A 27,829-nucleotide genomic window follows, 5' to 3' on the forward strand; every position below is an offset into this window, starting at 1 on the left:
GTGATAATGTGGTGTTTTCTCTTTTTTAATAAGCAATACAGTTTAGACTTAGGGTTTAAGTAGCCTGGGACTGTAAGCTTGTCAATAAATCAAACAGTATGTGTATGTTCAGTTGTCAAGAGAAATGATTAAATGATTGTGTTTGTATGTAATAGCTACAACCACAAAGTTTGAAGCTATGTAGTGATCACCGTAAATATATACACTGCTCAAAAAAAAAATGAAGGGAACGCTAAAACAACATGCTAGAGCTGAAATACTTTGTTCTTTCCATACTTGAATGTGCTGATGATAAAATCACACTGAAATGATCAAATGTATGAACCCATGGAGGTCTGGACTCCAAAATGAAAGAGGGAAAACACTCCAGGCTGATATAATGTCCTTAAAACAAGTCAAAGTGGACGGTTTGATTTCCACACAAATGTGACTGACTTGGAGTTACATTGTGTTGAAGTGTTCTCCTTATTTTTTTGAGCAGTATGTCTTTTAAGAGAACCATACAGGACTATCTCAGAAAATTAGAATATTATGATAAAGTTCTTTATCTTCTGTAATGCAATTACAAAAACAAAAATGTCATACATTCTGGAGTCATTACAAATCAACTGATATATTGCAAGCCTTTTATTATTTTAATATTGCTGATTATTGCTTACATCTTGAGAAAACTCCAAAATCCTACCTCAAAATATTAGTATATCATGAAAAAGTAATTTTTTTTTTTTAATTGCATTACAGAAGATAAAGAACTTTATCACAAAATATTCTAATTTTCTGAGACTCCGAATCAGAATGACTTTATTGATCCCATGGGGGAAGTTGCTTTTTTTGTTGCAGAAGCAGCTGAGAAAATATAAGCGTCAGTATAAAAAAAATTATAAAAATCTCTCGAAATATTAGAATATCATGAAAAAGTAATTTTTGTTTACAGAAGATAGAGAACTTTATCACAATATTCTAATTTTCTGAGACTCCGAATGACTTTATTGATCCCATGGGGAAAGTTGCTTTTTTTGTTGCAGAAGCAGCTAAGTAAATATAAGTGTCAGTATAAAAAAAATTAAAGAAATCGCACAAAATATTAGAATACCATGAAAAAGTATTTTTCGTTTTTCAATTGCATTACAGAAGATAAAGAACATTATCACAAAATTCTAATTTTCTGAGACTCCGAATGACTTTATTGATTCCATGGGGGAAGTTGCTTTTTTTTTTGCAGAAGCAGCTAAGAAAATATAAGCGTCAGTATAAAAAAAATTATAAAAATCTTTCAAAATATCAGAATATCATGAAAAGTCATTTTTGTTTTTTTAATTGCATTACAGAAGATAAAGAACTTTATCACATTTTTTTTAATTTTCTGGGACTCAGAATGACTTTATTGATCCCATGGGGGAAGTTGCTTTTTTTGTTGCAGAAGCAGCAAAGAAAATATAAGCGTCAGTATAAAAAAATGATAAAAATCTCTCAAAATATTAGAATATCATGAAAAAGTTTTTTTTTTTTTATTGCATTACAGAAGATAAAAACCTTTTTCACAATATTCTAATTTTCTCAGAATCAGAATGACTTTATTGATTCCATGGGGGAAGTTGCTTTTTTTGTTGCAGAAGCAGCTAAGAAAATATAAGCGTCAGTATAAAAAAAATTATAAAAATCTTTCAAAATATCAGAATATCATGAAAAGTCATTTTGCTTTTTTAATTGCATTACAGAAGATAAAGAACTTTATCACATTTTTTTTAATTTTCTGGGACTCAGAATTACTTTATTGATCCCATGGGGGAAGTTGCTTTTTTTGTTGCAGAAGCAGCAAAGAAAATATAAGCGTCAGTATAAAAAAATGATAAAAATCTCTCAAAATATTAGAATATCATGAAAAAGTTTTTTTTTTTTATTGCATTACAGAAGATAAAAACCTTTTTCACAATATTCTAATTTTCTCAGAATCAGAATGACTTTATTGATTCCATGGGGGAAGTTGCTTTTTTTGTTGCAGAAGCAGCTAAGAAAATATAAGCGTCAGTATAAAAAAAAATTATAAAAATCTTTCAAAATATCAGAATATCATGAAAAGTCATTTTTGTTTTTTTAATTGCATTACAGAAGATAAAGAACTTTATCACAATATTTTCTGAGACTCCGAATCAGAATGACTTTATTGATCCCATGGGGGAAGTTGCTTATTTTGTTGCAGAAGCAGCTAAGAAAATATAAGCGTCAGTATAACAAAAGTTATAAAAATCTCTCTAAATATTAGAATATCATGAAAAAGTAATTTTTGTTTTTTTAATTGCATTACAGAAGATAAAGAACTTTATCACAAAATATTCTAATTTTCTGAGACTCAGAATTACTTTATTGATCCCATGGGGGGAGTTGCTTTTTTTGTTGCAGAAGCAGCTAAGTAAATATAAGTGTCAGTATAAAAAAATTAAAGAAATCGCACAAAATATTAGAATACCATGAAAAAGTATTTTTCGTTTTTTCAATTGCATTACAGAAGATAAAGAACATTATCACAAAATTCTAATTTTCCGAGACTCCGAATGACTTTATTGATCCCATGGGGAAAGTTGCTTTTTTTTTTGCAGAAGCAGCTAAGAAAATATAAGCGTCAGTATAAAGAAAATTATAAAAATCTTTCAAAATATCAGAATATCATGAAAAGTCATTTTTGTTTTTTTAATTGCATTATAGAAGATAAAGAACTTTATCACATTTTTTTTAATTTTCTGGGACTCAGAATTTCTTTATTGATCCCATGGGGGAAGTTGCTTTTTTTGTTGCAGAAGCAGCAAAGAAAATATAAGCGTCAGTATAAAAAAATGATAAAAATCTCTCAAAATATTAGATTATCATGAAAAAGTTTTTTTTTTTTTTATTGCATTACAGAAGATAAAAACCTTTTTCACAATATTCTAATTTTCTCAGAATCAGAATGACTTTATTGATTCCATGGGGGAAGTTGCTTTTTTTGTTGCAGAAGCAGCTAAGAAAATATAAGCGTCAGTATAAAAAAAACTTATAAAAATCAATGAAAAAAATAAAATGTCCAGAATACACACATATATATATATTTGTATTTCAGAGAAATGTATATACCGGTAGCTTCTGAGAAAACGTTACACAACACCTTTAACCGAGAGCAACCACTCAACCACCCCTTTACAAGATAACGTCAGCTTACGGCGTATTTACGAGACAAAAAATAAAAAATAAAGAATAAAGAAACATGCATCGCAAGTAAGTGGTTAGAAATTGCAGAATAAGGCACCGTCTCTCCTCCGGCTCCAGCTCCGGCTCCAGCTCCAGCTCCGGCTGCAGCTGCGGCTCCACCCGCCTCTCCCTCTCCCTCCGCCGGGCGCGTCTACGCTCCACGCGGTGAACGTCACACGTCGAGCGTCGCTGTGAAGTTCGTCACCGTTGATGTTGGACCTGCCGGAGCCTGCGAGGGTTCTGCTTTCTTTTTTTCGGGTTCCCATTCTCTCTCTCTCGGCCCGGGATTCAACGCCAGATACCGATAAACGCAAACGGGAGAGGATTTTTAAGTCATCTGCACACGAAAACGCCGGAAACCTTCCAGTAAAGCGAAAGTTAAATCAAGATGAGTGTAGAGGCTTACGGGCCGAGCTCCCAGACCCTTACCTTCCTAGACACCGAAGAGGCTGAGTTGCTAGGAGCAGACACCCAGGGATCCGAGTACGATTTCACCGATTTTACCCTCCCCAGCCAGACGCAAACTCAAGGCCAGACCCAGAGCCAGCTGGACAGCCAGGTCTGTAACTTTCACCGCGACGGGAAGTCACGATTTAAACGCGGTTTACTGGCGTTAGCGGTGCCCGGCTAGCTGACTTAGCTCTGCCTTGCTAGCTTGCTATTATTGGCTCCGGCGTCATCTCCCTTCATGTTAGCTAACGTTAGCAGTTACCGTTAGCTTGCTGTCAAAGACAGTCTACAAACTAAAACTCCTCAAGTCGCGTGAAAGGTAACCGTCTCCGTGTTGTTTGCTTGTTTTTATTATAACAACTTGTTGAAGAAACCCGGGATAAACGACTATGGGTCAAATGACCGAAGACACGTGTTAAGAGCAGCGGTAGTTTGACAGCTTCAAGTTAACTTTCTAAATTCGGCTTTTTTCCCGCACTGTGGTCCGTCGCAGCTAATGTTAGCCTAGCATGTAGCACACGGCGTCTACGCAGTGTTTGTGTTCATGCCTCCGATGTGCTACAGGTCAATGGTCCTGATGAGGGACTCCTCAACGGCGGGGTGGAAGATTCTGTGGCAAAAACAAGTCAACTGTTGGCCGAACTCAATTTCGAGGAGGACGAAGAGGACACGTATTATACCAAAGACCTGCCTGTGCACGCCTGCAGGTTCGCTATCAAGCTCATATTAGGAATGAATACACCGACGCAAGCCTTAGAAGCAAATCCTGGTGCTATGAAGTCAATCGTTCTGAAACTTTCTCAATCGGTTGGCTTATAAATGTTGGCAAAAGCAGCATATTTACATTGAACTGCAATCTGTACCGACTAAAGTCTTGTTTTGTTATTTCCAGCTACTGTGGAATCCACGATCCAGCATGTGTGGTGTACTGCAATACCAGCAAGAAGTGGTTCTGTAATGGACGCGGCAACACATCTGGCAGGTGTGTACTTGGCGCTTGAGCGTCTTATATACCGTCTATTAAATTTCTCTGTCTCAAAAAAGTGAAGACGCACGTCTGGCTCACCATGAACCCGGTAAGTCTGTGGAACTGAGCTGCAGAATGCGCTGGAGCCTGATTTCTTTTTGCACCTTAGTGGAATCAAGAAGCAAAGAAGGGTCTTTACCACATTTTCTTCCCCCACAGTTGTCGACTTAGCGATCGAGAGTATAGGACGTGTTTATAAAGGTTATTAAGAGTTAGGGGATGGTCATAAAGCTTAAAATCCATATCGATAATGAAATGAAAATATGGTCGCTACTTTGGAGATTTCTGAATATCGTGATAGATTAATTGCAGATGCGGGCGTTTGCATAGATTATAGGGCCGACGATACTTCTGCGACTGATTTGTGCACCCAAGGAGTGACCCCGTTGTTGCACTTTGTTTTAGCGCGGTATTTTACTTGCAAGCAGTTCTTGTGGTGGTCAAATATCTGTTCATTTGTTGGTTTCATAATGCGTATGGCTAAATGAACCTCTCTATTCTATCAAACCACCACACAATTCAATTTAAGCCATAAACGTCAGTGCCGTCGTGGCCCAAAGTGGATAAAATGGGTATTGCTTAGTATTAATGCGCCCCCTGTTTTTTTGTTGAAACCGGGGAAAATAGGTATTCATGCTCATTTTCAAGAGACCCGTCACAGGTAAAAAAAATAAAAAAAAATTGACTCAGCGATTTGACTCCTGCTGTCTGACTTCCAGCCACATTGTAAACCATCTGGTGAGGGCCAAATGCAAAGAGGTGACGTTGCATAAAGATGGACCCCTGGGTGAAACAGTGCTGGAGTGCTACAACTGTGGTTGTCGCAACGTCTTCCTGCTGGGTTTTATCCCTGCCAAGGCCGATTCTGTGGTGGTGCTGCTCTGCAGGTAAGTGGATTCATGGAATGCCATAAATCCCTAGTAAAGTGTGGAAAAATTGTATAAAAGTGTTTCCGTGCCTTGAGGTAGCTAATTAATTCATTTCTTGATAAGTTTTTGATGATGCACCAAAAGTCGCTCATTTGAAATGTTACACTATTAACACCATCCCAAAATGGACTCCTCGCTCTCTTCCATATTCCAAAATAGAGGAAAAGCAGGCTAAAATATATAAATCAATAGTCTATGTGTGTGTTTATATATTCATTGGATTCTATTATTTTTCAAGAAAATGAGCTTGTTAACAAACTAGACCTTAGATGTTATTTATTTTAAAGATCAAAGCTGGTTATCGATTTACTGAAGGGGGATTTCCGTTCCTTGTTCCTTCTCACGGAGGAACAGTTCTCTTTTTCGTCGTCTTTTTCTCTGTTCATTAACGGGCGCTATTCCGACTTCGCAACTACGTGATGTTGTCCGGATGATTTGGTTCTTTTGACAAAGTGCGGTGTGAAAGCAAATTCGAAGGGAAGTCCGTCGACATCGCCTTCATTTGACCGACGTCCACCGGACCAATAGATATGAAAGCAACCTTTGGCAATTGTGATGCATTCCTTCCCACACCGTGTGTCTTCATACAGGCAGCCCTGTGCCAGCCAGAGTAGCTTGAAGGACATCAACTGGGACAGCTCCCAGTGGCAGCCGCTGATCCAGGATCGATGTTTCCTGTCTTGGCTGGTGAAGATCCCCTCGGAGCAGGAGCAGCTGCGGGCTCGACAAATCACTGCCCAGCAGATCAACAAATTAGAGGAGCTCTGGAAGGTGTGCGACTAAAATCAGAACAGCTTCATCACTGTGTTGAAGAAGGGTTACAAAGCATGGATGAAAGAACATCTTAAAGGAGGCGATATGAATATTGACACCATTTATTTTTGAGGAATCTGACGCAATATCGTCGGCCACATGTTGACAGATGCCGTGTCTGCGTTTCCTTTCAGGACAACCCAAGCGCCACCTTGGAAGACCTGGAGAAGCCCGGCGTTGACGAAGAACCCCAGCATGTCCTGCTGCGCTATGAAGATGCCTACCAGTACCAAAACATTTTCGGCCCGTTGGTCAAACTGGAGGCTGACTATGACAAGAAGCTCAAGGAGTCCCAGGTAGCTTAGCCTCTTGTAACTTTTGTGTTCAGCCTTGCTCTTGGTAAATGACAGTGATATTCCCACATGTTGGAATTTTATTATTCTTGAGACTCCAATGTTCATGTAAAAAAAAAGAAAAAATGACGTAAATAATATCACGTAGCCCCCATTGAAGATGATACAGAGGGGGCTATGCCCTCTGATATGATGGGATTTTGCCCTATTTTCAAATTCATAGCTGTCCTAGGGCTCCAGGTAATATCCAGACAAATTTGTGTTAAGCTCCTCACTGGCCATGTTATTGTTATTACACATTTCTACCGTCTTTTTTTGCAGACCCAAGACAATATAACAGTCAGGTGGGACCTGGGGCTGAATAAAAAGCGGATTGCCTATTTCACTCTGCCCAAGACGGATTCAGGTGGTAATTCTCTAAGTTTCACTTCCTCCCAGTCACTGTGGTGCAGATAAAAACCCCTCCCCATCCCCTGCCAGTCTACAGAATTGCACGCAACTTCATCCAACCCTGCATCATTTGGTGGCATGTGTGCTTGGTCGTGCTCTTGACTTGACTGTTACGGAGTGGACTTCAGTTTTGCTATGTCTATACACAGTACAGTGTCATAACGCTCATTACCAATTCCCTTCCTCCTCGGTATGTTGATCCTTCTGAGGATAAAACCAATCGGTCCTAACTTGTATCTTTCTCAATGTCAGATATGCGCTTGATGCAAGGTGATGAGATCTGCCTTCGATACAAAGGCGATCTGGCTCCGCTGTGGAAGGGGATCGGCCATGTCATCAAAGTTCCCGACAGTATCCTTTGACCGACGTCAGTCTCTCGGCCCGGCCTTTTTCACCTTGAATCTCATCTCGGTTGTCACCGTAAAGCTATCTGCAAAAATGTGACGATAAACAGCCAAACTGTGATTTCCTTAACAGCCTGCGTTTACAGACTACGGGGACGAAATCGCCATTGAATTACGGAGCAGCGTCGGCGCACCGGTGGAAATCCCGCATAACTTCCAGGTTGACTTTGTTTGGAAGTCCACTTCCTTTGACAGGTAGGGTAAAATCGAATCCATATCTTATTTCGTCTGGGAGGTAAAGCTTTATGAGTGTGCAGAGCAGAACGCGCTGCAGCAGTCGTTAGCTGTGAGGAACACAATCTATTAGCGCTTGGAGATAAAACCCAAGCCCGGGACAAGGTGCGATTCACTAAAGCTAGTAAAGAAGCCATTGCTTGTGTCGTAACACAGGATGCAGAGTGCCCTGAAGACCTTTGCGGTCGACGAAACCTCTGTGTCTGGCTACATTTACCACAAACTGTTGGGTCACGAAGTGGAAGACGTTACCATCAAGTGCCAGCTGCCTAAACGCTTCACTGCCCAAGGCCTGCCTGACCTCAATCACTCACAGGTTACACCTTCTTTGTTTTTGTTTTGTTTTTAAACTTTCTCTGCTGCGATGACAATGCTTTATGTGGCTTCATGGAACGACACGCTCGATCTGTGTCACCTAACTATATCTCAGCCCTTGAAATTGACATCGAAAGCAAAACTCTTCCCCTGTCTCCTCATTAGATTTTTATACTGGCCCTTTTAAGAGTGGCTTCATTCATTGTTGATGATTTTTGTGTTGGTTTTTTTTTTTACTTCCTTGTTTGTATGCTCAGGTGTATGCTGTGAAGACTGTGCTGCAGAGGCCTCTCAGCCTCATCCAAGGGCCTCCTGGTACCGGCAAGACCGTTACCTCTGCTACTATCGTCTACCACCTCTCCCGCCAGGGCAATGGGTGAGACAGAAATACAGTCAATGTGTTGTCATTTGTGCCGTTCCTGAAACTGTATTAACTCTATTGTGACGCTGCGCTGCAGGCCGGTTCTGGTGTGCGCTCCCAGCAACATCGCCGTAGACCAGTTAACCGAGAAGATCGACAAAACAGGCCTGAAGGTGGTCAGGCTGTGCGCCAAGAGCCGGGAAGCTATTGAGTCCCCTGTGTCTTTCCTGGCGCTGCACAACCAGATCAGCAACATGGACAGGTCGGTCGTATGGAGGAAAACTTAGGTCCCGCCACACAAGATGCCCAAAACAGGGCTTAGAATACTCAACGTTAACACCTGTCTATTGATATCCTTTTTTATTTTATCACTCCATTTTGTCAACAGATTTACTTCATAACAAACTCTAACTAGTTATACACCTGCTACAAGTGATTCTCAATGGAACGGGGGCTTGTTCACTATCGCCGCGTAACCGCTCAGCCAGTCCCAGAGAGATCGCTCACATCTCGTAGACACAAGCGCATTCAAACAGGAAACTGCTGCCAATAACTCATGACAGACCACAAGGCACAATAGCGTTAAACTTATTGAGGTTCTCCAAACTGACACAGTTGTGTTGTCTTCCTTCAGCATGCCAGAGCTTCAGAAACTACAGCAGCTGAAAGACGAGACTGGTGAGCTTTCATCTGCTGATGAGAAACGCTACAGAGCCTTGAAACGCACTGCCGAAAGGGAGCTGCTGATGGTGAGCTTACGCCCCACATTATTTTTCAATAGTCTTTTGTTGCCGGAGGTTAATACCATGATTTGGAAAAGGTGCTTGCTGAACCATTTCAGGGTGATTTTGGTTTTGTTTTTTGTTTTTTGTTTACAATTTGTACTTTGAGCGCAGCCGTCAGACATCATTGGGATTAAGTCGATTGTTCTGCATACCAATGTGGAGATTAAGCTGTGATTATCCCTATGCAGAAATGGTTTTTAGCCCGAAGGATTTATTCTCATTTGTTTTGAACAAACTAAATAAAAAAAAAAAAAAAAAGAAAAATTAGAAACCAACGTCCTGAAGCATCCTTATACATTGCAGTTGTAATTAGATTATCAGATTTCCCTTTCTGCTTTGGCTGCTGCTGGTTATTGTGCATTTCAAAGTTTTTATCTCTTTTTCTTTTTTTTTTTTTTTTCCCCCCAGAATGCTGATGTGATCTGCTGTACCTGCGTTGGAGCCGGTGACCCTCGTCTGGCCAAGATGCAGTTCCGTTCCATTCTGATTGACGAGAGCACACAGGCCACCGAGCCTGAGTGTATGGTTCCTGTTGTGCTGGGAGCCAAGCAGGTACACACCTCGGGCATATTACAATTGTTGTGGGAATCGTCATTGATACCATATTTTTTTTCATTTGCAGTTCTTTACCATAACCTAACTCTAATCCCGTTTTACCGGCAACAAGTTAATCACTCAAGTAACCATTTAAAAGCAGCGTTTTGCGTCCAGCAGTACAGATTGCTTCTGGTTCAAAAAGGGACTTAGAGAAAATGTCCAAACATCCAGTTTCTGCAAAGATGTACCAAGAAGTAAAGAGAAATTGTGCAATTGCATGTGTTTCATTTTCAAAGGTGTATCGTCTCTGCAATGTAAAAGTTGTACATTTTAATTTTTACATTTTTAACGTGAATGACGCGGTTTACCCTCTGAGCTATTTTCAGTCGAGCGTTTAGTGCTGAGCATCCGTTCATTTGCGTGCCATTCTCACAGCTCATTCTGGTGGGTGACCACTGCCAATTGGGCCCCGTGGTGATGTGTAAGAAGGCAGCCAAGGCAGGTTTGTCACAGTCCCTGTTCGAACGCTTGGTGGTTCTGGGAATTCGGCCAATCCGCCTACAGGTCCAGTACCGCATGCATCCTGCTCTCAGTGCCTTCCCATCAAACATCTTCTACGAGGGCTCCCTGCAGAACGGAGTCACGGCAGGTTTGTCAATATTCCCCTCCTCACTCTGGTTTGATGCAGGTCGATTAAATGTCGAAAAGCTTAAAAACCTTGTGTTGCCCCCCCAGCTGACCGCATCAAAAAGGGCTTTGACTTCCAGTGGCCGCAGCCAGACAAACCCATGTTCTTCTACGTGACTCAAGGCCAGGAGGAGATTGCCAGCTCCGGAACCTCCTATCTTAACAGGTAGCATTGCAAAGTACTTAGCTGTCAGTTATCTTTCTGTCCACAGCACAGCGGTAGAGTGATGGGATCATTTTACCCAGTTTGATGTCGCTAACTTGAGTCTTAATTTTTTTTTTTTTTTTTTTTTTTTTTTGCATTTTAAACACGTTTTCTGCCATCACCCAAAAAGGCTGTTCGGCTGTCTTTTGTTTTCCAATTTACAAAAGGAGCCCATCTCTGGTAAAAATCCTTTTGCTGATTTCCCTAACGTTGTTTTAAGCAGCTGTGTATCACAGATGGATCTTTGAAACGGGTCTCAGTGCCTTAAATCGCGAATAAAGACTTTTCATTCTGTCATGATGTGCTGCGACGCTAGAATCAATTCCATAGTGCACTGATTACTTTTCCATTCGACCTGGAAATTGGCTATTTTACCAAATGTACTTGTGTTCAGTCTCTTACATTTTTGTGCATTTACTGGGACTTTTAAGATAAAGCCAGAGAGTCAGATGAGATGATTTGGACACGTACAGGGGAGACATAGAAGGATGGTGAAGGTGCAACTGCCAGGCACAAGGCAGCTATGACGTTTAAGGATGTAGTGAAAGAGGGCGTGAATTTAGTTGTTCTGAGAGAAGAGCCAGATGGAGGCAGATGATGTGGTGACACCGGACGGGAACGAAACAAAATGGCGTTGTAAAAATTGCTGTGTTGTTGCTCTGTAAAATGGATCTCGATGTTTTTAAGAGTCATTGTGGCGTTATTAGACCTACAAATCCGTTTCTTGTCCCGTAACGCAACCGTTTTTAACTGATGTTGATGTCTCTTTTAGGACGGAGGCTGCCAATGTAGAGAAAATCACAACCAGGCTTCTGAAGGCTGGAGCGAAACCTGACCAGATTGGTATCATCACCCCATATGAGGGTCAGCGTTCCTACCTGGTCCAATACATGCAGTTCAGTGGCTCCCTGCACACCAAACTATATCAGGTAGACCTCACACACACCCACACACACACACACACACACACACCTGAAGTACAATAAGAATAAGAGTAAGAATAAGAATAACTTTATTTATCCCTAAGGAAATTGTTGTGCCAGAGTTTCAAGTAAAACATAACAGTAATAAATAATAGGAGGAAGGAGGGAGAATAAGAAATACAAATAAAACTATAAAGTGTCAAAGTCAAGGCTATAAAGTGTTTTAAGGTCTTAAAAAGTACAAAGATTTGAAGTGGATCCAATATTTCTGCCAATAAAACATAAGTGACATTGGATTAAATCTGCTAATCAGTCAATCTCTTGTTTTGTTTTGTTTTGCTTTCGTTTTCTTGTTTGTTTGTTTTTTTGCTGTTCTCTTCTACCATGATAGCAAGTGGAGATTGCCAGCGTTGACGCCTTCCAGGGGAGAGAAAAGGACTTCATTATCCTGTCTTGCGTTCGGGCCAATGAGCATCAGGGCATTGGTTTTTTGAATGACCCCCGTCGCCTCAACGTGGCATTAACCAGAGCCAAGTAAAAAAAAAAACAACACATCTCTGCATCATATTTGACAATTGTTTTAGTGTGCAGTCTGTTTTACACAGGTGTAATTGGAAAATGGTGTGAAAAACAGTGGTTTGACTTGATGGATTCACACACTGACTGTCTCGTGTCTGTGTGTCAAGGTACGGTGTCATCATCGTGGGGAACCCCAAAGCCTTGTCAAAGCAGCCACTGTGGAACAACCTGCTGAACAATTACAAGGAACAGAAAGTCCTGGTGGAGGGACCTCTCAACAACCTGAGGGAGAGCCTCATGCAGTTCAGCAAGCCACGCAAGCTGGTCAACACCATCAACCCCGTCAGTATCTATGATGAGGAGACTGTTGCTGAAAATGACAAACGCCTGGTTGGCTTTGTTGCATTTTATTTTCTGTGGTTTTTTTTTTTGAAAGGGTGGACGTTTCATGAGCACCGCAATGTATGACGCACGTGAGGCTCTCATCCCCGGTTCTGCCTACGACCGCAGTAATGCAGGTATTGTTTTGTATCAGTTTTGCACAACTAGTAACTGGCCATAAAATCAAGGTCACAAATAGATATTTGCGTTCACCTTAATTTTCGGACTATTGAGTGCACCTGAATATAAACCACACCCATTAAAAAAAATAAAATAAATTTGATAAATAAAAAAATGTACATATATAGGTCGCAAGTGTCCATTTGTAACTTGAGTTATGAAAGATGTTACACAGAAAAAGGTTTTTAAACTTTTAATCAAATGCGTACCGTAAATGCTTTTTTCCAAAGTGTCTGGTTAAAAGAATAAAAATACAGTAGCCTACCAGGAAAGGTCATTGGTTGCTATCTTTATCCTGCGTACTAAACCAAGTTGTCTTCTTCAGTGTCGGAATTGAACAGCCTCAGAATTCCTCCGTCACACACTCCTTTCATCGCTCTTGATGCCACTTGTGTAAACCACAGGCGTGTGTTCGGCGCCGGCTGTGTTTAATTTTATTGGTCCGATGTGACGAGGCGGCTTGAAGCTGGTTAGCCCATAAGAATCCATAAATTAGCCACGTCGCTGTTTAAGCTGCTGTGTTCAAAGCGTGTGTAAAAAGTAGCGGCTAATAGTCTGGAAATTATGGTATTATAGTTTCCTGGCAATTGAATTTGATAGGCTGAGCAAGCTTTTTTTTCTAATTTAATTTCCTTGGGGTATTGCTGTAGTTTGGGTTTTAAAATATTTACATTCTACATGACTTGAAATTGGGAGTACATTGCTTTTTTTTTTTTTTTTTTAAAACGTAGCCACATGCTTGGGTGTTATTTACATGACATGCTTGACTTGGTACTTGTTACATTCTTAAACGTGACAAGCAATTACCAGCAGTCGTGGTCCGACCAAACCGTCGCGTCACGGTCAACGTGAATTCAAGCGATGAACTGCTTTTTGTCTTACAGCCGGCCGGCCGTCCAGCATGTACTTTCAAACTCATGACCAGATAGGGATGATTGGGGCAGGTCCCGGTCACATGGCAGCTATGAATATCCCCATCCCCTTCAACCTGGTCATGCCACCGATGCCTCCGCCTAGTTACCTCGGGCAGACCAACGGCCCGATCGCAGGTACAGCACACCTTTGAGATTTCCTCATGCTGTTGGTTGTGTGTAGTGTTTTTTTTTTTTTTTTTTTTTAACATTCTACAAGTTTGTACATTGTTAAATCCACTGTGAGATTGCAAATGTTTATTGTTATCCCATGAGAAACGTCCAGGTTGGTGGCCACAAACCCCATCAGAACATTTCTCACCATTCATGAAAGAGGCTGAGATGGAGAGAGAGACTTTCCTGTGTTTAGATAAAGGGATATTTCCATTGCTTCGCTGCACACACACCTCCCACTTCTCCTTTCCTATGCCAGCTGCCACCGATTGTGTTCTTCACCGCAGTTCAAGCTGGAAAGCACGCTCGGTTACAGGATCCTAAGCTGAAACACAAGAGTTCGCCTCTTAGCTGCCTCACATCTAATTTGATTTATGTTCATCGCATGAATGAACAGTTCTGGGACAATTTGGTCAACGGGGATTCTGTTGTCCCTGAACAAATTTCCTGAACTGTGCTCAGTTAAAACCCCAGTGGACGTATTTGTTTCCACAGTGGATTAATTAAATTTGTACTTACCACTACATCATAGTGGAGTTCACAGTTCCCACAGTATGAGCAGATGTCATTTTGTAATTGTAAAATTGTGCACGGTGCAGGGAAGTAGAGCCATCATCCTTAGAACCCAACATTACTGGTTCGATATCCGGCTCCGCTGAATGTTGATGTCGGTCATGTGTTCAGGTTCATCTCTTTTTGCTGGCAAGTTGTCATTTCCTCCCATATTCACCCCTTCGATGGGTTCAAGCTTTGGGTTGTGGTAGAGCGGTTAAGTGGAGCGACATCTCTGCATGATTTTAACTTCCTGGCACGGTGCGCAGATGTCTTCTCGTCAGTTGTCTGACGCTGGATGCGATCTTTGTTTTTCTGCCATTGAGGACGAGGAGCTATGAAGGGTAAGCCAGGACGCGGAGGAAGACAGAGGGCCAGGGGCTCCGCAAACCAGGGTACCGGTCAGGGTAACGGGCTAACTAGCCAAACCAGCCAGGATGGGGCCTCCCAGTCCTTCTCACAGGGGCCACTGACTCAGGGCTACATTGCGATGAGCCAGCCATCTCAGATGAGCCAGCCCGGCCTCTCTCAGCCAGAGCTGTCCCAGGTAACTCATGGCCGTCACCCTGCAGCATTAAAAAATTATTTCTCTTTTGATCAGTTTTATCCTCACAAATTGTGATGTCAACTTTTGCTTTTGGTTGAGCAGATTCTGCTATTGTTATTTACTGATTTAGTCCACTTCACTCAAAAACAGTTACAAATTGATATTCTCCAGTAAATTTTTAGACCCTGGTTTAACTCAAAATCCAAGCGTCGGACCGACGCTGTTATTTGCAAAATAGTTGCACCAAGTTAATTTAACCATGGGGAAAAACCTTTTTTCAAATGTTGAGATTTTGAGAATTTTGTTTCATACTTTAATGCCCTATAGTATTCATCTCAGACACACTGGGCTTGCTCCTCCTCATTGGATTCCGCTAGAAACAGTGAAATACTTCCGTTGAAAAAGGTAAGGATGTGATGGAATCAGGGATTTTTAACAGCGTGCGTTGGTGTTGTGTGATCTTCTCCAGGACAGCTACCTGGGCGACGAGTTCAAGTCCCAAATTGATGTGGCTTTGTCCCAGGACTCGACTTACCAGGGTGAACGTGCATACCAGCATGGTGGGGTGACTGGCCTGTCACAGTACTAGAGGGTAAGTAGTTGCTCGTTGGCTTCCATTACCCGTCCCCTGCCGGGCGCATCTTTTCACATCCCCGGCTGTTAACCTAGACCAGGGGTCGGCAACCCGTAACACCCAAAGAGCCATTGGGACCCGTTTTTTTCGGAAAAGAAAACACCGGGAGCCGCAATTACTTTTTGACGTCTAAAATAAAGGTACCACTGTATATATCGCTTTTTATTACCTTTACACTTTGTATAAACAAGTGTGTAGTGTGTTGCTTCTGAAATTCACAAAGTATTACAGAGAAAATTAAATTTTATTTATGTAATGAACTCATTTTGAGCTTTGGGCTTTCAGAGCGTGTAGCGGAGCCTTGACCTGATTTTTTAAAATAAATCGGGAAAAAATCACTGTGTCAGTAAACAATAAAAAATAAATATTTGCAAAATATCTTCATAAATATTTATTTTACCTTGTTTTATGGGACTTGTGCTCCTGAACTTCTGCGCTCAGCATCTGCAAATCGGGACTTTACCGGCTGGCGGGTATACCGGCTTCCGCCAGTGTGACGTTATTTTGAGTGGCGAAAAATTAATATTTCAAGATCACAATAATCTTCCAACTTAGAACTAAAAGTTAAAAAAAGGAATTAACACAAATGAAATACACTTCAATTAAATATTTAGAATTTATTTTCCCAAGCCACTCGGAGCTGCAGTGTAAAGATGGAGGAGCCGCAGGTCGCCGACCCCTGACTTAGACAGTTTGTTGGTCGCGCTTTTGCCTGTCAAGGTAACAGGCAATGCAATCGTACCGAGATCACAAGACGGGATGCTTGGTCAGATACGTCTTGTTTATCAAATGGTGCTTTTCAATGACGCGGCGACAGCTGGACCACACTCTTTTCCATGACTTCATTGAGCAAAATGCCTTGATGTCGTTTTATCTTGATGCTAAACACAAACAGCGGTCGGCATGACGTACTTGCTGCTCTGTCTTGGTTTTGTTTTCACACACAAAGCCAGGGAAGGCAGCAGGTGACGAGATGGAGCAGCAGCCATGCTAACATTTAGCATTTTTTTTCAATGGCGGGTTTGATCCTTCTGTCAAGTGCCGCGTTCAGCGATAGCCATCCGTGGCTTTTTACGTCGCCGCTTTGGCGTTGAATTTCACCCGAGCACGTACTAACTATCCTGAATGGAAATGAGCCAAGTTATTATTGTATCTGTAGCGGGAAAGCGTCATTGTTTGCCTCCAGAACTGCCTTATTTCTTTATGGCGCAGATTAACGTAGGTGCCGGGCAAATTCCTTCGATATTCCGGTCCGCATTGACATGACCTTGACACGATAGCGTCACACAGTTTTCCGCCTGCAAGTCCGTTATATGCGGCCCACATTTTTCCCCCATTCTCAAAGACGGTCTATAGGATTGAGATCTGGATAACCGTGGAAGCCGTTTGAGTAGTGGTCACGCTCAAGAAACCAGCTTGAGGTATTTGAATGATGCAATGTTGTAACCATCTGAAGGTTTACTGTGGCCATAAATGGATGGACACGGTCAACAGAGAATACTCTGGAAGACTGAGGCTAAACAATGCTCAGCTGTTTCTCAGGAAGGCCAAAGTAAATATCCACAGCATCACACAGCTACTACCTGCCGACAGTGTGGTTGGTTGACCAGATGGATAAATATTATTTTCCATTTGGTAGGAATAACCTTGGAAGTCCCAAAACTGTCTGTGAGCCTTAAGCCAGGGGTCGGCAACCCACGGCTCCCTGTGGCTTTTGAAAATAATCGAGTATTGAATCAGATTTCATTTTAGTTCATTCGTTCGTTTTTAAAATGTCATTTGAAATGTGAAGATGATGGCGATCTTGTGACATCTAAATAAAAGGTGTTCAGATATTTTTGTCGCTCTTAATAAACAACTGCACGCGCCAGTAAAAGGATGGCAGCACACACACACACACACACACACACACACACACAGACAGGACGGCGTTTTTGGTTTGCTGCTGCTTTTTTTCATAAATTCAAAGAAGGACTGTAATAGACATTGAGTATTTTTCTTAAAAGTAACCTTCAACGTAGCGCCTTTTTTTCAGAGTTCAAAATGTTTTGATGCATGCAGAAATGTTGTTTGGTTTTCTCTGCAGTTGTTCATTGCAACACATTTTGTTTATACATTCAAAGCGTTTCCGGTCACATGCACAGTGCAGAAACGAGTTTGCCTGGACACTGAGATTCCTACTTTGCTGTCCGCAGTGCATTTGGATAAATAGCATAGAGGCAAAAGAAATATTAAACATTACATGTCGTGTTAATTCATTTTACATTTGAAAAGGGTTGTGTGGCTCCTGGTGTTACTGCGGAGAAACAACTCCAAATGGCTATTTGAGTGGTAAAGGTTACCTGCTTTGTCAATGCATATTTGTATTTCCAGATCCTGGTTGTAAGACCTGACTGTGTTTGTGTCTTGCAGGTTGCTTAAAGAAGTGAGCTAGGCTTGGGCTGAGCTTAGTTCATCAGCTTTTTAATCTGGGAAATAATAAAAAGATAAAATGGATACCTGTTTTCCTCTGCTACGTCCGGAGCGCCACCGAGTGAAAGCGACGGAATAGCGAAACCAAACCAATGACCAGAGAGAGAAACAAGAGGATACGAGAAGAAGAGCGCGAACAGACGGGCATGACGAAGGCAAGAAAGGCCGGTGGGCAAGCGAGGCGCACGGTTCGACGCCCGTGCAAAGCGAGGAGGGAACCTCGAGGCGTGCGGTCGAGCCGCCGAGGGAGACGGCGAGGAGATCCGATCAGTCTCATCATGGGAATCCAAATGAGGCTCGACTCCCAACCAAACAATCCAATAAAGACCCGCCACTCGGATGAGGATGGAAGCGTTTCCGGCCGAAGGAGGTGGCGAGATCGCGGAAAGCCATCAAACAGGCAGCACGACATCTTCATCCAACAGGCGCGGTGTCTTGGACTAATCCAAATTTGGTTTCTCATGGGAGGAGACTGGTGATGTTCTATTGCCCCCGAGATCCTCAGCAGCCTCTAAGGAAGCGGCAGTCAACACAAACACTCTCAAGAGAGGAAATGAAAAAAACACTGTTTCTGTGTTTTAAGTCTGAAGTTTTGAAGAGCCTTGAATTGGAATACCTTCCATTTGCCTTCCAGAACCACTGGCTCTTCGGTGTCTACAACAGGTGTTTTTCTTTTGTTGTTGTTTTTTTTGACCACGCATCAGTGGCGGAGCGGCACAGGGATCTCAGACTTTTTTCAAGGCCGGACACGAATCTTTCCTACGTCACGATCATGGAAAGGTTTTTTTTTTTCCTTCTCTGAAGTACCTTTCTAATCTAAGAGCACAAATTTGCGACGACGACGAGAAAAAGTCATTGAAACAATCGAACACGACCAGCATTGAATAGCCGATTCATTTGAGGTTTCAACCAAGGCTTTTCTTGACTCTTTGGAAAGCGGGGGTCGTCGACCAGCTGCGTCCGCTGAACCTAAAACCACCTTTTTTTTTCTCTTTTTTTTTTGAAAACCGTTTAGATTAGGAAATGTGTACATGCTTTGTGTTGGGTGATTCCTCAGGGGATTGTGGAGTCGTTTCTGTTCGTCATACAAACTCCCTGCTTTTAAGGTGGAAAAGGACGAACAGGAGAAAAGGGCGAGTGTGACGGGCTCACAGGCGGTCGCGGTAAAAAGTCACGAGAGGCAGAAGCTAGAAAAGGAAGGTGGCTGAGGCAGGGAAGCAGCTTTTGCATCTTCATGTCGAGTCGAGGCACGCTTGCCCGTTGCAAGCGGAAAGAGGGGAAATGCGTGGCGCGTGGACTTGTGAGTCCGCCCGCAGACGCACCGAGCGTTTTCATGTTGGGACTTCGCCTGAGATGCAGGCCGGCTGTTGGTCTTGGTACCCAGCAACGCAAACAACTGAGCAGTGACCAAAATCTTCAAATCCAAAGATTATCACGAGGTAGAAAAACAAACAAAAACAAAAAAAAGACATAAAATAAGTTTAGCCTACCCAACCCCCCCCCCCCTTCCCCGCCAATGTTTTTGTATGTATGTGAATTCAAATTTTCCTCTTTTCATTATCAGTTACAGCGCGAGGAAAAGCCATCGGTTTATCACGACCGACCTGACGATGGCAATTAGCGAAATGAAATTTGAATGAATAACCTGAATCAGTGCCTATAACTTAATCACCTTCAGAAAAAAAAAAAAAATAGCTGCAGCACAAGCATGAATGTAGTTCAAGTCAAACTACCAGCATTTAAAAAGACACCCGAGGGCTCAAGAGGATTTGTTACACTTTATTTTTTTATACAAATCAGGCTGGGTGAGAGGTCAGTGAGTTTGGCTGCTGGGTGGTTTCTCTAAAGGACTGGCTGATATATAAAAAGCCACCTTCCTTCTCTGTGGAGTAAAACAAATAGAAGTTGGTACTTTCCTTTCCTTCTGCGGACTTTTGATTTGTTCAGAGCTCTTGTCTGCACTGTGCACGAGGTGTCGTCGTTTCTAGGTTGACGCGGATCTGGAATCCTCCCCCGGAACGGAACGAGTCGAGCGACCGGATCCCGTCGAGGTTCACGTCGGAACTTCGCCTCGGTCGCTATCGGCTCGGTTCAGTCGGACGTTATTTAGCCGTTTGTTTTTAATGAAAATCTGCTTTTGTAGCAACTTGCTGACGGGAAGGAGGCGCACGCAGGCCTTTCCTTTCATTAGAGATTCATATTATCCTCAATCTTTCCAAGGATTGTAGTTTTGTAAGGCTTTTCGAGAAAAGACGCTTTCTGAACACAGTAAGAATGTACTCCCGTTGTCACCTCCTTTCCATCTCAGCAAACATGTGACAATCACATCGTGAGTAGGTGTCGCCAAGTTGATTGACTTAATACTTCTGTTCACCGTGCAAATCTCAGTTTTACCTAGATTCTGTGAAACGTTAGTACATGTTATAGCTTTAAAAACTTGCAGTGGTAAAAGTGCTTTGTTTTTTTTCCATCTTCTGAGCCACATTGGGTTTCAAACATGTGCAGTGACCATTAAAGAATTTGTTCAACATTTGTATCCAAACTCTTGATCCTGTCAAAAGGCAAAGAATACATTTTTGAACTTCAAGGTCTCCTGTAAATATGTATTGGAAAAAAACGAGTCCTATTTCCAGTGAAGTTTGCTCATATCATGGCGACTCATCGATGGAGTTATTAAAGGCTGACGACTTGAGCACTTGTTTTAATCGATAAATTCATTTATTTCAAGATGGTCGCAAATATGAAAATTGGATATTGCACAATAAAACGCATCAAACCGTACAACAGTTTCACGCTGTTGGCTTCTCCTTTTTCTTTTTGAACTGTCCTCGCTTCTTTCTCTCCATGCCCTCCTGGATTTTCTGTTTGAACTTCTTCTTCTGGCTCCTGATCTTTTCCAGCTCCGCCTTCCTCTTGGCCTCTAAGTCGGGATCCTGGAAAAGAAATCCACGCGTCCTTTAGATCGATCCACGGCGGCTCACCGACCCGAAGCCTCCCGCAGAAGGCAGGTGGTTTTACCCGTTTTTGCAATTTCAACCTCCAGTTACCTACTTCCAGGGGTTATTTCTAAAAATGAATTTTAATTCTTAAAGAGATGATAGATTTCGATAGGCATGTTTTCTCTTGCTCAAAGAGAAATATCTGCAGTAGTACCAGAACCTCAAAATGGGATTGCCGTGTCGAAATATTACATCATGAATTGCTACAACATTCACAGGCGTCAAAGGATAAATCTGTCAGTTGATCCCCCGACCAATATTATAATCCTGCTGTCTTATTCATTCATTGGTTTTGCTGAATTTGGCCGTTTCGGGCACGTTGAAAACACTTGTACTCGCCTTTCCTTCTAGGATCATCTGTTTCCTCTTGTTAATCTCCTTTTTCTCGTCGAAGTCCGTCGACTCAAGTCTCTTCAACGCAAAGCAGAGGCGGTTTTAATCTCCAGTCCGATAACCTTTCGCACGAAAAGCAGCCGGATTCTGAAAAGCGTTATGGCTCGAGGGAGCCGGATGGATGCCAAGAACTGCACCAGAAAAATGGGTGATCACGTTTTGAGATAACGACTGGAAACAAAACGAATCCTTACGATTTCACACTCCCGCTTGGTCACGTTAACCTGGGTGAGGATCTTAAGAACTTCTTTCTCCTCCACAGGATATTCCTTCAGCTTGGTCTCTGGAAAACACCACAGACGTGTTGGTGGCGTTTCGCCGCGGGGCAGCAAGCCGTCGCTGAAGCGAAGGTGATGAAGATGCTTCTCTTTCTTGCTACGTGAAGACGACACCATGCTGACGGCTGGACTCCATCTCCATCTAACCCTATTCTCTGGATCCTCCTCTCTCACGACGTCCATTTATCTTCTCTCTGGTCTTCCTCTAGACCTCCCATTCCCGCATCCGTCTACTAATATATTCACCTTCCCTCCTCTGTCCATGACCCAACCATCTCAGTCTGCCTTCTCTGACCTTCTCTCCAAAACATCTAACTGATGGACTCATTCCTGATCCTCTCCATCCTGGTCACTCCCAAAGAGAACATCTTCATCTCTGCCACCTCCAGCTCTACCTCCTGTCTTTTGGTCAATGTCAATGTTTGTAGATCATCTAACCACCGTCTCCTCCGCCTTTCCTTTCCTTCTGGCTGATCGTCTTCTTTCTTTTCGTAACCCTGACACTTTTCTCCACCCATTCCAACCTGCTTGAACCCGTCTCTTCACCTCTTTTCCACACTCTCCTACACTCTGGACTGTTCAACCCCTCCAACTTCTTGATTTCCACTCGGGTTCCTCTCGTTCACACACGTAATCTGTCTTGCTGTAACTAAACTTCATTCCTCTTCTTTCCAGAGCATACCACAACTTCTCTAGATGTTCCTCAACCTGTTCTCTGCTCTAACTACAGATCACCATGTCATCTGCAAACATCACGGTCCATGGAGATCCCTGTCTAACCTTCTCTGTCAGCCTGTCCATCATCACTGCAAACAAGAAGGGGCTCAAAGCTGATCCCCGATGGAGTCCCACCTCAAAGAATAAATCAATGGTCACGATTATTTTCCAGAATCCAAAGTGACTCACGAGTCTGCTCTTCCACAGAATGGACCAGATGGATGTCATACTGTGTTACCAACGTGATGGACACTCCGTTCCTCCCTGCAGCAGAAGACAATTGTCATGGAAAAGGAGGAAAGAGTTCTGAGCGAAACATTTGTCATTGGATCGTCCCTTCCCCAGAAACTTTCTGCAGAACTCAGTAAGACGAAGCTCCAGACAAACTCCGGGCCAAGAACGAAAGAATCCTGTACCCGCTCGAGCTGTTCGTCCGACCCTGTGGATGTAGATCTTGGGCAGACCGGGGGTGTTGTGATTGATGACGACCTGAACCGTTGGAATGTCCAAACCCCTTTGAGTGGAAAACACACGGGAGGACAACGTCACGGAAACCCGAGCACGAAATCCCGTCTTTTAAAAAACGACGATCCGTCGCCTGTGCTTCTACTACCAGCATTTCTTACCTGGCGGCCACATCTGTCGCAATCAAGATTTTGTAGACGCTGGCCTTGAACTTGGCGAGATTGGCAAACCGTTGTTTCTGGAGAGCGCAGAGCCTTCGGTAAGTCTTGTTACACACACACACACACACACACACACGGGAAGCCTCACCTGTTTCATCATGGAGTGAAGCGATATGGTGGGAAAGTTAAACTCCCGGAGCATCATGGTGAGGATTTGGCAACTCCTGTGGGAAAAAGGGACGGTAAAATTAGCAGTAAAATGAAGATTCTCCCCATTCATTAGCTGAGTCGGCCCACGCCGCAGGAAATGACCACTGTAATGTCAACATGCACGACCCTGTAAGTGGCATTTTAGCTTCTCACTTGCACGTGTTGGTGAAGATTATGATGGACCAGTCGGCGTGCTCATCCGTGAATGTCTGGATCAGATGGACCAGGTAGGCGTCCTTCACCTTCTCTGGAGTGAGGATGTACCTCTGGTCCAGCTCCTCCACGGTTCGGGTCCTGAGAGCAACAGACATTTTTTTTTTTTTTTAAATAAAGCCTCCACGTGCTTTATTTTCTGGTCCCGGTGACGGCAGAGATGTCGGCACTGAAGAGGCTGAGGTGTCACTCGAGGGTCAATATAGAGTTTTTTTTTTAAATGAATAACTGCTTGATGTTTTCTGTAATCCATATAAACAAACTGACCCTTTCAATCTTGTCTCTTACCACAAATATTAGCGTTAAGCAAGACAGGAGTTTATCCGGTTTTCAGACGCAGATGTCACACTCCCTCCAGTGCAGAAGCCTCTTGAGTAAGAACAAAATATGAAATAATATTGTCCGCTCACTCTGATTTGCTCTCCCAGAAGAAGGGCCTGTTCATGGCGATGGTCTTCAGCTCCTGTAGCGTGTCTGTGAGCGTGGCGCTGAACAGCAGCGTCTGACGCTTGGCCGGCAAAATCCCCAAGATCATTTCCAGGTCTTTGGTGAAGTCCGTGCAGCCCTGCTCCAACAACCTGTCAGCCTCATCTAATATCTTACACACAACATAACATTTTCAGAATTTGTTTTTTTTTTTTTTTCTTAAAAAAAGGACAACTTTATATTGACTTAGTATGTTAGCCTTGTCAATAATCTTTTAAGTCCGGCAAAACATGGGTAGAAAAGCATCCTGACGACTCCATGAGCGTTAAAACATCCTCTGAACTCACCAGGAACTTGAGACTCTTCATGTTGACGGTGTTGGAGCTGCGGATGTGATCGGCCAGCCGGCCGGGTGTGGCTACGACCACATGAGGCTGGTCGGACAGCTCCAGGGCCTGGCTCACCATGTCTGCCCATCACAGCACGGAGAACATCAACTCACAGGTGAGGAGACGCGAAAAAACTTTCTGTTTCTGCAACTACAGATGGGCAGAATACTGCAAATATACAACATCAACTTAAAAAAAAAATCTGAAAAACATAAATGATATATTTTGGTCACATAAAATGTGGGGAATCATTAGAATTGAGTGCAGCATTTTTTTTTAAAAAAGGTTTCTACCATTACAATTATTTCAAAGAGACCCCTGTTTCCTGCTGTTTCCTGTGTCTCTCTGACTCCAGCCTTTTTGGTATTGCATCATAAACAGATGTAGTTACCCATTCCGCCGACGACGATGCAGTCTCGCAGACCCAGCGGCTTCCCCAGGACTCGGAACTGCTCGGCGATCTGGTAGGCCAGCTCCCTGAGAGCCATCACAAGGACATTCATCACCGATCGCACCCATCATGAGAGTGCGGTATCTAAAGATGCACTGGACACGAGGGTCGTTTGTGTCAAATCCTAATATGGGGAGTGGGATTTATATCGGATATGAAATTTCATTCACTTGTAGCTATAAAGTGTACACAGAACAAAGTGTCATAACAAGTGGCTGAGCACGGAATTTAATATACAGTATATCAGAAATATACAGCGGCAAGGTATTATAAAGTGCAATAGTAGAAGTGAGCTGTGGATCACAGAAGTGCAAAAAAAAAAGTTTGTATGACTAGAAAGTACATATAAAGGTTTGTAAGGGCGGAAAAGACATGATATCCAGTATCGGCAGCGAATTTCATTTGAAGAACATAATTCTAACAGCCTGAGGAAGAACCTCCTGCAGAACCTGGTGGTCCTACAGCCTCTTTTCAGAAGACAGAACAGTCCATGGTGGGAATGTGAGGAGGGAGTGTAATCCTTCGATACTTTTATTATATGTGTCTCCATCCATGCTTCTAGAAACATCTGGACATGAGGCTGTAAAGCTATAGATGTTCATACACAGATAACTGTTGAACATCTCAAGCAGGGCCACATCAGCATGATGGTGGCCCTCAAAGGGCCACATGTAACGGCCACTCTTCAGCCACAATAAAGCTAGCTTTCACTGCTGCAGTGTTTCTGAATCAAGCTTTCGTGAAAACGTTCTGCTGCCATCAGAGTTTGGCTTTTAATTCTTCGACAATTTGTTGTTTTTCTGGAAGGCTAACGTAGCTCCGTGTTCGGTGTCAAAATGCCAGCGTAGATTGTACTCTTTGATGAACGATGCTGCCTCATAACACAAAAGACATACAGCCTTCCCTCTGCATCAACTTTTCTCTTCCTGGACATTTAGGGATCATTTGGATTTCTCAATTCCACTTGTTGAAATTTGCATTAATGTCAATACGCTGCAATCTAATGGGTGGGTGCCGTCACTTCGCGGGTAACGTGATAGGCATGAATTGTGAGAAATGTAGATGCAAACGTCTACGCGCGCGTCCGACTTATTTTAATACGTTCTCACGGGCCACATTCGGCCCACGGGCCTTGAGTTGACAAGCGATCTAGAGGAACAGCCGATATTTTCTTTCAGTTGGACTTGTGAGCAGTAGTCTACTTGACACGGCACCAACCTGGTAGGGGTGAGGACCAAGCAGAAGATGCCATAAGGGTCCTCAGATAGTTTCTGCAGGACTGGGAGAACAAACGCTGCTGTCTTTCCACTTCCGGTTTTGGCACAGCCCATACAGTCTCGACCTGGGGGGGGGACAATAACACAAACAACATCACCAATGTACCTGCTGCGGATCCAAAAGAGTTCAAACAGTTTAAGGTGACATGTATCAAATCAAGGAGTTTATAATGATTTTGTTGTTGTAGATTTGGGTTTGACAGAACACGTTTTTCTACTTCCAGGATTGAGTTTGGTACCCTTCGGAAGAAAAGTGGTTTAAACTCCTCTGACTCAACTACAACTAAAAAAATAACGGGATCAATTTCGATTCATATTCACAACAAACGGAATAATTCTTAATGAAAAAAATTACCTGTTTGTGTTGTCTAGACAAAAATTGCTTTGAAATTAATACGTTTTAATTCCCATCGACTTAGTTCAACGATAGCTAAAGCTAGCTCGCTAGCTACACATCCGAGTTAGATGCCAGATTAAACGGGGAAACATGCAGTATTAGACCATTTTTAGGCAATATGTATGCAATATTCGACAGCGTGGATATTCCACGCGGGACGTCTCACCCTCGAGGATAGGTGGCATGCAATTTTCCTGGACCGGTGTGGGTTTGTTGATTCCCAACTGTTTACACTGTTTAACCAGCCAGTCCGAGAGTCCGAGCGAGTAGAAATCACCCATTTCTAATTCAATTCACTCGTCGAGCCGGTAAAAACTGCTACGAATAGTTTTAATAAAAAAATACACTTAAATGCTTAAGTTTAATGCGGAGAAACACATCCTCGTGTTTCTCGGCTCACAATAATGGACGACGACGTGGTATCTTTTCTTCGTCTTCGAATAAATCGCAGTAGACCGGATGCAGAATGAGAGTGCTGTCCCCTAGTGGTCAAACGGTGGTATTACAAAAACAAGACTCCCATCATCAAATTAAATCAGGCTTTTTTTTTTTTTTTTTTTTTTTAATTCAAATTTGTATTTTTCATGCAATAAAAGCGCCACTAGAATCCCCCTCAAACTATTTTAATAGTGACAACCCTTCAGTTTTGGGGATTGTTCAGAAGGAATACAAATGTTGCACTGTAACTTTATATTTTGTTGTATTTCTTATTCTCCCTCCTTCCTACTATTATCTATTATTGTTATGTTTTACTTGAAACTCTGGCACAACAATTTCCTTCGGGATAAATAAAATTGTTCTTATTCTTATTCTTAACATTACATTACAATTACAGTCATTTGGCAGACACTTTTATCCAAAGTGACTCACAAAAAGTCACAGATGATCCGAAGTACTAGTAGTCGGAAGTCAGGAGAGCCACTCTACCAAATATCCATCTCAGAGCATATGCATACATACATATATTAAGTGCGATTAGTGGTGTATTGCTTGGTGAAGAGGTTGAGGCGCTTCGCTCTTTTACCCACCCCTATATGCCAGTATTGTACTAACACAACTGAAGCATTTTCTCTGCCATTTTCTTTCATAGTTTTAAATAACAAAAATCACTGACAGGAATGCATTGATAGAGCCTGTTGTTCGGCACATTCCCCCTAACCGCCCTTGTCATTCAAAGTAGCGGAAAGAGTGTTTTTTTTTTTTTGTAGTCTAGCACGTTTAAGAAAGAGGCTCATTTGTTCTGTGATTCCAGCCGTGTTCACAGCTCAGGTTGGTTCAAGTATTTCCGACAGCAAAAGTCTCTCCCCCGCCCCCAACCCGCCGATCACACCGACGCCTGCTCAGTCACCTGAGCTGAAATAATTGGACCCAAAAATATCATGTGATTGAATGAAGTGTCGAGATCACTGAGCTGGAATCAGACTGCTGTTTTTCAGGTCATTTCCATC

The 27,829-nt window shown here is 42.6% G+C and overlaps 2 protein-coding genes across 3 annotated transcripts; one reads left to right on the plus strand and one right to left on the minus strand.

The window, feature by feature from the left end:
• Positions 1-3,406: 3,406 nt before the first annotated feature.
• LOC147226125 (regulator of nonsense transcripts 1) lies at positions 3,407-20,791 on the plus strand. Of its 2 annotated transcripts, none has more exons than XM_086161243.1 (24): positions 3,407-3,781; positions 4,237-4,379; positions 4,565-4,654; positions 5,419-5,586; positions 6,219-6,399; positions 6,576-6,737; positions 7,056-7,143; positions 7,437-7,535; positions 7,675-7,783; positions 7,979-8,138; positions 8,395-8,513; positions 8,596-8,760; positions 9,133-9,247; positions 9,692-9,835; positions 10,256-10,469; positions 10,556-10,673; positions 11,485-11,641; positions 12,027-12,169; positions 12,322-12,496; positions 12,591-12,672; positions 13,600-13,764; positions 14,679-14,899; positions 15,369-15,491; positions 17,946-20,791. In XM_086161243.1, the coding sequence occupies exons 1-23, from the start codon at positions 3,611-3,613 to the stop codon at positions 15,486-15,488; spliced, it is 3,309 nt and encodes a 1,102-aa protein (XP_086017369.1). In that variant the 5' UTR covers positions 3,407-3,610; the 3' UTR covers positions 15,489-15,491; positions 17,946-20,791. The 2 variants fall into 2 exon arrangements, with proteins under 2 accessions (XP_086017369.1, XP_086017370.1); XM_086161244.1 differs by having other exon boundaries at positions 7,056-7,140.
• On the minus strand, positions 20,705-26,805 carry ddx49 (DEAD (Asp-Glu-Ala-Asp) box polypeptide 49). The gene is made up of 13 exons (XM_086161245.1): positions 26,548-26,805; positions 25,926-26,049; positions 24,648-24,733; positions 24,215-24,336; positions 23,852-24,039; positions 23,382-23,522; positions 23,167-23,242; positions 23,019-23,095; positions 22,809-22,906; positions 22,582-22,656; positions 21,592-21,680; positions 21,344-21,415; positions 20,705-20,938 (listed from the first exon to the last, which is right to left on the minus strand). The coding sequence occupies exons 1-13, from the start codon at positions 26,660-26,662 to the stop codon at positions 20,795-20,797; spliced, it is 1,407 nt and encodes a 468-aa protein (XP_086017371.1). The 5' UTR covers positions 26,663-26,805; the 3' UTR covers positions 20,705-20,794.
• Between the last annotated feature and the right edge of the window lie 1,024 nt (positions 26,806-27,829).

The sequence above is a fragment of the Fistularia commersonii genome, chromosome 16 (genome assembly GCF_037954325.1).
Source record: "Fistularia commersonii isolate RoL2024-O1a breed Wild chromosome 16, RoL_Fcom_v1.0, whole genome shotgun sequence".
NCBI classification, from domain to species: domain Eukaryota; kingdom Metazoa; phylum Chordata; class Actinopteri; order Syngnathiformes; family Fistulariidae; genus Fistularia; species Fistularia commersonii.